The sequence below is a fragment of the Peromyscus eremicus genome, chromosome 11 (genome assembly GCF_949786415.1).
Source record: "Peromyscus eremicus chromosome 11, PerEre_H2_v1, whole genome shotgun sequence".
In the NCBI taxonomy this organism is placed as follows: domain Eukaryota; kingdom Metazoa; phylum Chordata; class Mammalia; order Rodentia; family Cricetidae; genus Peromyscus; species Peromyscus eremicus.
Genome location: NC_081427.1, coordinates 1,059,017 through 1,069,981, shown reverse-complemented (window position 1 = coordinate 1,069,981; position 10,965 = coordinate 1,059,017). Strand labels below are relative to the sequence as shown.

Below are 10,965 nucleotides of genomic sequence, written 5' to 3'. Positions count from 1 at the left end.
AATCGCAGGCTTCCCCCGGGTTCCAGGAAAGTCCATGAGCCCCGAGCTGCGCAGGCGCAATCATGGCACAGCGCTGTCGGGGCGGGGCATCCCGTTGGCCCCACCCACGTCACGCCGCCCCTCCCGCGCCTGCGCCTCCGGGCGGCCGCGCATCCTCGGCCCTCTCCCGCGCGCTCTGCTACCTCTGCTGCCTTCTGCTCGTCTGCGCTCGGCTCTGCTCCGCTCCGCTGAGCTCCGTCGGTTGTGCTCCATCTGCACCGCTCGGTGCTCAGGCGCGGACCGCCATGAGGCTGCGGGGCCGCGGGCCGCGGGCCGCCCCCTCCTCCAGCTCAGGGGCAGGCGACGCGCGGCGGCTAGCGCCCCCGGGAAGGAACCCCTTCGTGCACGAACTGCGGCTGAGCGCCCTGCAGAAGGCCCAGGTGGGTTCTCCGCAGCGCTGCTGTGCTCTGCCCAGGATGTGCCCGGGATGCAGTGGGGAGGGGCTGGGCGCCGCCCGGTCCTTGGAGAGCCGCGCCCCTCCCCTGCAGCACCCTTCGAGCCCGCGCCAGGGTCCCGCTTCCCGCCGCCTGCGCGCATGCTGACTTACACCCTCTTTGGTTTCAGCACCCGACACTACACTCCATCCCTTGGGCCCCACAACCTCATCCCGGGGCCTGGCGCGGGTTCCCGCCAGCAGGAAGCCTGGTGGTGGGCGGCGGAGGGGGCCGGGGGGGGGGTCCCCTCGCATCAAGCAGCCCCTTTCGAGCGCCTCCGCTCAGCTAGACCGACTATGTGGTGGGCCTAGTGCCGGAACCTGGATGGTCATCTGGAGCAGCAGCGGACGTGCGAACCCCCTGGCATAACCCGGCGGGAGGATTTCCACATCCATGTTTGCGGATTGTTTCCTGTGTCGAGTACACTGTTTCGGCTGTTAGCGACGCTCCCTGGGGTGGCTGTGCCGGGAATCAACTTTATACAACCTAGTTCCCACGTGAGAGGGAACCGGTGTGCTGCGGTTGGTTGGTGGGAACCTGGATCCAGGCACAGTTACTATCTGTTCCAGCGGCTCTCACTGTGAGACCTGGCACAAGGAACCTCTCCTACTCTGGGACCAGGTCTGTGGTGCTGTGGTCACTTCGGGGACCTTTCTGTATGTAATGAGTAGAGTTCACAGTTTCAGACTTCTGTGGCTCTGTGGTTTATGGGCAGAGTAGTAGTTCCAACTATGAGGAACCAGCTCTGAGAGGAGATGGTGTTTTTAAGGTGAAGTTTGTAAAGTCCGTTGAGGTTGTCACTTTCCCAGGCACAGGTTTCTTCTCAAAGTTTCTAATGGGGTTGGAGAGGGGGAAGGCAACGTTGCTTTATGTCAGGCCCCAGGTCTTATCCCCTTCCTTGCTTGTATCTGCAGCCAGACAAAGCAGCTGCCTGTGGGACTCTGCCTGGAGCTCCCCACTTCCTGGGGCTGTGCCCAGAAGGAGACCTTAGGGTGCAGCCATCTCTGAGCCTAATTATCTGTTTCATTCCACAACCTCCTACCCTACAACTCTCTCCCGGGTCACTTGTGCAACCAGTGGGTCTTTCTTCCTCCTCCTGGATCTGCTGCTTGGAAGCCTTCCTGAGATATTCCTCCAAGGGAGCCCCGAACCCTCCTGTGGATTTGGGGGCTCCTCCCTAGCCAAGTCCATTCTGGTTCACCCTACCCCATTCCAGCCTGGTCACCCTGCTGCTGCCCCACTCTGGTCACCTTAAACAGCACATCCCTTATTGTTCTTTCCAGTCCTTGCCTTATTAGCCTGCCTCTACCCCATCCTAATCTGCACTGCCTCACCCTGTCCTGTTGCTTCCACCTCATACTTTATGTTCCTGTCCCTCCCCTCGCTACTCAGTCTGGAAGAATTACCTTCCTCTCAGAAGGCTCGCTCCCCACTACTTATACATCCATCCTTGCCACAGTCTTAACCCATTTAGTCTGATTCTGGGACCAGGTCTTTGTTGCCCAAAAGCATGTGCCCACGAGGCCCTGCTCAGAACCTTGGTGTGTGTAACTACAGTCTGTGGCTAAAGAACGTGTTTGTAAATGCCCTCAGATTCTCTGTTATACATTCCCCAAAGCTGTGGTTTGCAGAGCCTTTGTCTTTGTGGAAGGCTTTATTGAAAAGTTTTCTAGAGGGCAGATGGATGACCTGTCAAGCAAAGGAATCCTGCTTCCCCTTAAGGAGGAGGTCCCTTAAGTCTGAAGCTCAGAGACTTCCTACTCCAAGTAGCTCTGAACTGCCCTGGGAGGGGTTACTGTGCAGCTTTGGATTAAGGACACACAGGCCACCTCAGCCCCTAGCAGCCCATCTGTCACTTAGCTACAGATTTAGCAATCAGCTTAAGCATTGAGTGGACAGAAAATAACAGGCTAAGATCTGTCTGCACGCTGGGGTCTGAAGCACTCGCTGCTTCCTGTTACAGCGAGGAGACAGACGAAGGGCAGGCCTCAGAAGGTCTTGGGCTGTCAGCTAAAATTCTTCTCAGTTTGTTGTTTTTGAAGTCCTAACGTGGTTTTCTGTCACAGGGTTTTGGGGGTACTCCCCCATGGACTCTGTGGTACAAGCATTTCCCGTCCCGGCTCTGATGGGTTTTCCCAATTTTGAAATTTGACTAGATCGGAGTTGACTTCCTGGACAGCAGAGCCACCTTCTCCTGGGGCCAGTCCTGGTTGAGTGCAGGTTCAGAGGCAGCTGCAGGCCCATCCCAGAGAAGGCGATAGTGAGGTCAGGTGGCTGACAAGTTCTGCCCTAACTTCAGAGCCCCGAGAAGAATTTGCCTAAATACTGGAAGTCTCTTCTGGCAGGCTTTTTCTTCTAGTGTCTGAGTTCAGGCAGAGCACAGCTGGGCTGTCGCTGTAGCCCGACTCCAGTAGGAATGGTGATGCCAGAGCAAAGTCCTGACAACACACGAGATCCTGCCACTCCTGCATTTGTATCTAGCCCCCAGGCCCCGGGCCTATGGGCACAGGGAGGGCAATGGCCTGCTGACACTGCCGGAGACTTAGTGAGGGGTACTCTGTATTTAAAAGATCCTGTTGCCGGCCACCATGCTGCGTGGAGGTGCAGGTGTTCTGCAGACTTAGGGAGGAGAGGTGAGACGCTGGAGTAGCTGGCTTGGCTGCACAGTGCTTGGCCCTTCCCAGAATGCCTGGAGCCCAGGTCAGGCTTAGAATGCATACTTGTGCTAGCAACGTGGCATCTGATGGCCCACCTCTGTTGGTGCCTGTGTGTCTCAGGAAGACCCAAGGTTGTTTCCTTGTGCCTGGCTTTTGGTCACTGTTAGCTACAGCCCCTAGACTCTAAGCCTTAGAGACGGGCGGAAGGCCAGCCTGAGTTCCTGTGTCACAGATGAGGACTGAACTGTCCCATCACAGCAGTGTGATGCCTTCGTGTAGACGTCTACCTGCCCTTTTAGGGAGTCTTCATGTATAGCCAACCAGTAGTCTTTCTGAGGTTCTAGAAAGTGGTAACTGAACAGTGGGAAGAAATAGTCCAGGGAAAGACCTGACTTTCACTTTTACAGCCTTTTAGAATTTGGACTTTTAGCAGCCTGAGTGTTTCTTTATAAGTATACACTTTAATGCATAAATGTACAACTGGAAAGCACAGGCCTGTGCAGTCGCTAAGGCGTGGAGCCTGTTTTAACCCAGTGTCATTAGAAGAACCCATCTGAATGTCCTTGTGCTCATGTCAGATTATAAGGGACGGTGGATAACTTTGTTGTTGCCCTTGCTGATTTGGTGCTGGGGTGTGTGTGTGTGTGTATACACATGTGCACGTACATGATGCCAGAGGTTGACATTTGAGTGTTTTTATCAATCCTCACCTTACATTTGGAGACACGGTCTCTTACTGAAGTTGGTATTCACCAGTTCAGCTAGACTGGCTAAAGAACTGCAGAGATTGTCCTTTCACCTCCCTAGCACTGGGTAGACGGGCACCCACTGCCATCACTGGCTTTTGTGTGGGTGATGGGGTTGAACGCAGGTTGTGTTTGTGCAGTGAGCACTCTACTAGCTGAACCATCTGCCCGACCCCAGTCCTGCTTTTTGTTTTACTTTTTAACTCTGCGGGCTTCCCTACTGCGGCCCTTGGTGTTAGCAGTGACAGCTGGCTTTTGTCTGGCTGTAGACCGTGCTCTGCACTTTTCTGTGCGCACAGCCTGGTCCCCACATAAGGCCTAGGTAGAGTGTCACCTTCCACAGCACAGATGGGAGCTGACACTAGAGAGCCTCCTCTGGCCCTGGTCACAGCTCCCAGCAGAGCCCAGCAGAGCCCACACCTTTTGAAGATGTAAATATAATTCTGGCCTCTTGCCTGGGGCTGGCCTCGAGATTGTTGTGATGTCAAGACCCACCCTGTCTGCACAGTGTCCAGGGCCTGGTCCCAGCTGGTGTCACAGTTTCCTCTGCAATTGCTCGGGTGCTAGTGTACCGGGGGGGGGGGGGGGGGGGGGGGCGCTGGCGTGCGTCTCACACTGTGTTCTTTTTCAGCTGTGACTCTAGCCCTAAGCTTTTTTTTTTTTTTAAATTTAAATTGAGTATAATCCTTTCCATCTACAAGTGGTAAACGAGTTAGCTGACTGACCTTTGGTCATCACCATTCATACAAGTAGCAGTGACCTATGTCTAACCTGTGAAATGGGCTTAAGAGTATGCAGCTCGCCGGGTGGTGGTGGCGCACGCCTTTAGTCCCAGCACTCGGGAGGCAGAGGCAGGCGGATCTCTGTGAGTTCGAGGCCAGCCTGGTCTCCAAAGTGAGTTCCAGGAAAGGCGCAAAACTACACAGAAAAACCCTGTCTCAAAAAACCAAAAAAAAAAAAAAAAAAAAGTATGCAGCTTAAGGGAAGTTGTGATTCCTGGGAACCCCGGGTCAACCACCAACCCTCTAGGCCTATGCCAGTTTCATGCAAGCAGGCACCATTGGCGACTTCCGTAAGCTGGTGCACGTGGCAGCCTGAAACTTGCAGGATGGACATGGAGCCTGAGGCTGTTTCCAGGCTGTTCCTGGAGGCAGCTCTCCTGTACATACTTCCTTGTGTCAACCTTACTCTTCCTTGCCAGCATCGATGCACTCTGTGTGCAACTGAATGACTTGTTTCTCATTTCTTTCTTTTTTCCGTTTTTCGTGTCTGTAGGCATGTTTACTTGTGTCGGGTGTGAGCAGGTGGGGGCACATGCGTGTGGAGGCCCAAGGATAATCTTGGGAATCATTTTCAGTAGTTCTTCCATCTCATTCAGTGAAGCGGGGTCTCTTAATCACATGCAGAGCTCAGTAGTAGGTTCAGTTTGGCTAGTCAGCTTGCTCTGGGGATCCCATCTCTGCCTTGTGAGGCTAGAGTTACACTCACTGGGGATTTTCTTGGATTCAGGGAATCCCAAACTCTGTTTTTCACACTTTAGTGGCAAGCACTTAATCAGTGAGCTATCTCCCTAGCCAATATCTATTGTTTTTTAAAGATCGGGAACTTCGTGCCTTAAAATAGCAGCCGGCTGTCAAGACCCAGCGGCAGACCCCAGGCATGGGACCCACCTGCTGGCCTTATCAGTCATTTGTGTCTGATGCTTCCATTTCCCCTAAATAGCAGAATGCCCACAAGTCCAGTTATCTACTCCCCCACAGTGTTTGAGAGGGTTCCCCCAGACTTCCTTTCCCAGGTCTCTGAGGCTTGAGTGTTGAGGCAAATCTTTTATCAAATCCTGTCTCTCGAAGCCACGTTCCAGAAGGCCTGACCCAAGGATCCAGGAGGACTTACCTAACATAGGGCCCCTCCATATCTAGTTTCATTGGACATAACCTAGGGCAGGTGCAGCCAGCCCAGATGACCAGGGCCACAGTTGCCCAGCACACAGTCCTTGTGGGTCTGCTGCAGTATGTTAGAGTCTCCTTACCACTCCTGGCTGGAATTCCTGATGTCTCTTTTGTTCCTTAGATCTGTAGTCTAGATGTGAATGACTCAGGAAATGAGCCCAGAGGAAAGAACCCAGTGTTGGGGAGGCGGGTATGTGTGGGGGCCAATAGTGCCATGTTTTATTGTGATGGCAGGCCCATATCATATTGTACCACATGGCAGTTTTCTAATGAGTTAAAGCTAATCCGTGTGCTCCTGGGCTTTTTCCATGTGGTAGTCCTTCAGCATGCTGCATGGACCAGTGAGTGGAGGTACTAGCTGTGGCCTAACCTGGGACACGCCCCTGGGGTCGGCTGTTCGTGTTGGGGACAACTCCTTTCCTGAGCCAGCACATTACTGTTCAGTTGTATCTGCTGTACAGTCAGAAGAGTAACTTATTAACCCTAAGAACTTACCATCTACAGGCTTTTTTTAAAAACACAATTTAACTGCCCAAGTAGACATAGAGCTGGACTGACCTAAAGTCTGGGAGGGCAAGGGCTGGCTCTTGGCCATGTGGTGGAGAGGAGAGCTTGTGTTGGTCTGTGCGTAGAGATAGAGAGATGCCTGTGAGCTGGGCTCACGCTGAGTTAGGTAGCAAGAGCCACACTTTAGGAGTCTCTTAGGGTCTTTTTGCCTGCCAAGTTAGCCTGTAAGGGGACAACTGCTATGGACAGATCAAACCCCAGGTCCACCTATCCCACAGGAAGTCTCACCTACAGGAAAGAGTTCTTGGTTACTTTGTAGTCTGTCCTGCCAGGTGTTCTTTGACTTTCTCACATGGCCTCAGAAGTTCCCAAAAGCTCAGCCCCCTCCCAAGCTGACTTCATCCTCTCCTACTCTTCACAGGTCTCTTATTCCGGCCAGCACCCTGAGACTGTAGCTCTTGTGGTCAGTGAGGTGGGAACCTTCCCACTAGAGGCATGTGATCAAGTCAACTCCATCCTTCAGAGGAACAACCAGTCTCAGGGACACAGTCCCTGTGGTGGTTCGAATAGGAATGACCCCCAGAGACTCATGTGTTTGAATGCTTGGCCCACAGGAAGTGGCACTATTAGGAGGTGTGGCCTTGTTGGAGGAAGTGTGTCACTGTGGAGGTGGGCTTTGAGGTCTTATATACTCAAGCTATGCCCAGTGAGATACAGTCTCCCTCTGTTACCTGTGGGTCAAGATGTAGAATTCTCAGCTCCTTCTCCAGCTCTGTGTCTGCCTGCATGCTGCCATGCTTTCTGCCCTGACAATAATAGACTAAACCTCTGAACCTGTAAGCCAGCCCCAATTAAATGTTTTCCTTTATAAGAGTTTCTGTGGTCATGGTATCTCTTCACGGCAATAGAAACCCAAAGACAGTCCCAATACACCTCCTTTCTTGACCAGCTAAAACAAATAAGCTGTCCATGTGGTATTGAGTTGGTAGTATTTAGGGTCTTCTCCATCAGGGAGCTCAGGGTGTGCTAGAGGCATGGGTTCTCACCCACAGAGCTTGTATAAGCTGCAACAGAGCATGTTTGTAGATGTAACCATCTTATTAAATAAGAAACACAGAGCCAAATGCAGAGTTAAAAGCCCAAGAAGTCAGAGCAGTAGCTAGGAGCTGAGACTAAAAACCTCCTTCTTACCCTTCCTGCCTCTGTAGTCCTTCCCCTCAGCAAGAGACCTACTTCCTGTGTGTCTGTCTTTTTATTGACTTTCTGTTCTGCCTTCTCATTGGTTGTAAACCCAACCACATGACCTCCTCATCACTGCCTGTCTATACAGACCTCCAGGTCTTCTATGGTTGGTATTAAAGATTAAAGGTGTGTGTCTCCATGCTGGCTGTATCCTTGAACGCAGAGATCTGCCTGTCATGTGATTGGGATTAAAGGCATGCGCTACCACCGCCTGGCTTCTGCTATGGCTTGCTATTAGCTCTGACCCCAGGCAACTTTATTTATTAACATACAAATAAAATCACATTTCAGGACAAATAAAATATCACCGTACATGTTATTTCCAAATAGCCTTCCTGCTGAACAGTGAAAGCAGCTGGAATACTCTGGGGCTTGAATCTTGTGATTTCCTTGCTCAGTCCAAGCAGTGAGTCTTGGAGATAGCCACAAATTGGGGTGGGTCTTTCTCCTGGACTCAGCTGAGTCCTGGTTCCCCAGGGAAGATGGGACCAAAGTGAGTCCCTACACACGTCTGAGACCTGTCTGTCCCACTGCATGGTGGACCTCTACTATTGATGCTCTCCCAGGGGTCTCCTCCCCTGTATTGTCTGATATTCATGGGTTCCAGCCACCGTGACCACTGGCCTAGTGGACACATTCCTGCGGAGTTCCCCCTACGTCTCAACATTAGAGTGTGAAATAGTACTTGGGTTGGGGAGAACATGGTTCATCCTGAGCCCTCTCTGGCTGGTATCCCTCAGCAGGACTATGTCCTGAACACTTCCAGGAAAGACCCGATGAAGGAACAGTGTGTTAATATGCAGGTGCTTCTCTGCCAACTGATACTTGAAGTACCTCTTCTTGGAGCTGCTACCCTCAGTGGGCAGGGGCAGGGGCAGGGGCAGGGTCTGTGGGAGCCAGGAGAAGCAGGTCCTTTGACTCAGGTCCTCTCTGGTCTCCTGAGACTGGACTGTTCACCTGTTGGAAGCCGGAGCCTCCTCTGGAGTCACAGGCCCTGGGAAGCTGCTGGCAGGGTTCCCATCTCAGTTCCACCTGTTCCTGGTAGCCTTTGGCTGTTTGTGCACATGGTGCTGACATGAGTGCCTGGAAAGATCCCTTTTGGAGGACTGTAATTATGGGGAGTCCTGCCCCCCGGTGCTCCCTAAAGTAGGTCAGCTGCCACTGAGTCCCTGCAGCTCTGGAGAGGGATTTAGGACCAGTTTCTATTTTTGAGTCTCATTCTTAGAAGGTAGTACGTACAGCCCCCAAATGTTTGTCTTCAAGACTTCCTGTTTTGGCAGAGCCCTTGGGTGGCAGACCACCGCGGCAGGACCCCGCCTGCCGGCTGTCATGTTGCAGTGTTTCACAGTTCACAGGCTACCAGACTGTGAGAGCAGAACTAAGGGGACCAGAGGGACAGTGCTACACCACACACACACACACACACACACACACACACACACACACACACGGAGAAAACTTGTTGTTGACAATGTGTAGTGGGAAGAGTGAGGAAAGCATCCTGGAGAGACCCCTGAAGCCAGACCGAGGCCAGATGAAAGGCTCCCACCATGCCTGCCAGGATGGTCCTGAATCAGAGAATAAGCATTGTTCTGGGTACCCATGTCTGCTGCTCAGCCTGGGCCTTCCCACCAGAGAACTTTGTACTTACTGCCCCTTGTGGAGGACATTGTCTTCTGCCCATTTTCCTCGGTCCTTCTGAGGTCCTGTAGTCACTGCAGAGGCCTTTCAGAGCACATGCTCCCTGTACACCCTTAGCCTCCTGCCACACCCTCCCTCAGTCAGTGCAGGCAGGATCTTGGTGTGTGCAGTTCTTGGTCATATCAAGTAGACTTCAACATCACAATTGTTGAGATGTGTCTTTTGAGTGACAAGTCCGCCTCTCCATTTAATCACATCACCCATGTATTGGTACAGGGATCTGCCAGCAGTGGGTTTTGTGCTGGTCTTTTAGGAAGCCTACTGTCCAGACAGCATGTGGCTGGTTAAGTGACTAGTCCACAGGCTCCCAGCTGGGAGAAGACCATACAGTCTGGTGAGAGGGAGGGGCATTTAGGTGTCTGTATCTACAAGCCACAGGGCTCATGGCAGCTCAACCTTTCTAAGGACTGGGCATGTCCTTGACCTTGAGCACAGGGCTATATGTTGTATGATATTTTGTCTGTGTTCTGACAAATAAAGCTTGCCTGGAGATCAGAGAAGCAGAGCATCCAGCCACCAGAAACTTTTTACCTCTACAAAATCTCAGACTGAGTAGGATGACCCTGTCTACAAATCCTGAAAGGGCCTCCGAGATCCTGTCTCCGCCTCCCTAGTGCTGGGATTAAAGGTGTGTGCCACCACCACCCGGCTCTGTTTCTCTTTTAGACTGATTGAATCTCATATAGTCCAGGGTGGCCTCGAACTCCTAATCTTCCTGCTTCCTCCCAAGTGCTGGGATTAAAGGTGTGTGCCACCATTGCCTGGCCTCTATGGTTAACTAGTGGCTAGCTCCACCCTCTGACCTCCAGGCAAGCTTTATTTGTCAGAACACAAACAAAATATACAACAGCTGTAGGGCTCTCAAAGCCCAGAGGCCGACGTAATGAGGCTGAAGAGTAGAGTTAGAAAGGTCTTGTCTAGCTGAGGCCTGTCCAGAACCCTCTCGGCACTTAGTCTGTTTAACCCTCTGGCCTCAGGGGAATCCTCCCCTACCCCCTGCCACGAGGGAGGGTAACTGCTTCCTGTGTGGTAATTTCTGGATCTTAGAGTGAGATGGCCACAGCCTGGGTGTTGCTTAGGGTGTTACTTCTGAACTTATCTGGAGCTCATGTATCCTCTAACACTGCAGTGTCTCTGATGGGGCATTTCCTGGGGGTTCCCAGGCTGCAGTCACTCCCCCCATGTGTCAATGCCTTGCTGCTTTTCTGCCAAAGGCTGCACTGGGTGACCATGTAGCCTTTCCTCTGACTGCACAGATGTTAGGCCAGGCCTGGGCCCTCCCTGCTGAGTTGGACAGCTGCACAGCCTACACTGCTGTGTGTGGGGCTTGCACAGGGTGGCAGTTCCCTGACACCCCACCTATCACATAAGGAGACATGTGCTGTGGGACCTGCTGAACTAGGTGGATGAGCCATTGCTCAGAGGGTATCAAGTCCCAGCACCTGCCCATAGGAGCTCAGCTGTGAGCAGTGAATGGCCAGGTGCTACTGCTGCCTATGAAATGGCATGTGGAGACCCGAGCAGGTAGCCAGGGTGACTCCCCAGGTCCTTGTTTGTTAAGTTTTGGGGTTCCAGAGCCATCTCGGGGCCTGAAGTTGCCTTGACTCAGCCTTTCGCGTGCTCATGGGGATCTCCAGCGAGAGATGTGTTCCCAACCTGTGTTGTGGTTTGCAAAGAGGTGTGGTTAGCC

The 10,965-nt window shown here is 52.6% G+C and overlaps 1 protein-coding gene across 1 annotated transcript in view; it reads left to right on the top strand.

Moving 5' to 3' along the window:
• The first annotated feature begins 220 nt into the window (after positions 1-220).
• Positions 221-10,965, top strand: part of Lpcat1 (lysophosphatidylcholine acyltransferase 1) — a 53,430-nt gene continuing 42,685 nt past the window's right edge. Inside the window, exon 1 of the mRNA XM_059276252.1 lies at positions 221-419. Within this exon, the coding sequence (XP_059132235.1) occupies positions 285-419 (135 nt within the window). The 5' untranslated portion in view covers positions 221-284. The remainder of the gene's footprint in view (positions 420-10,965) is intronic.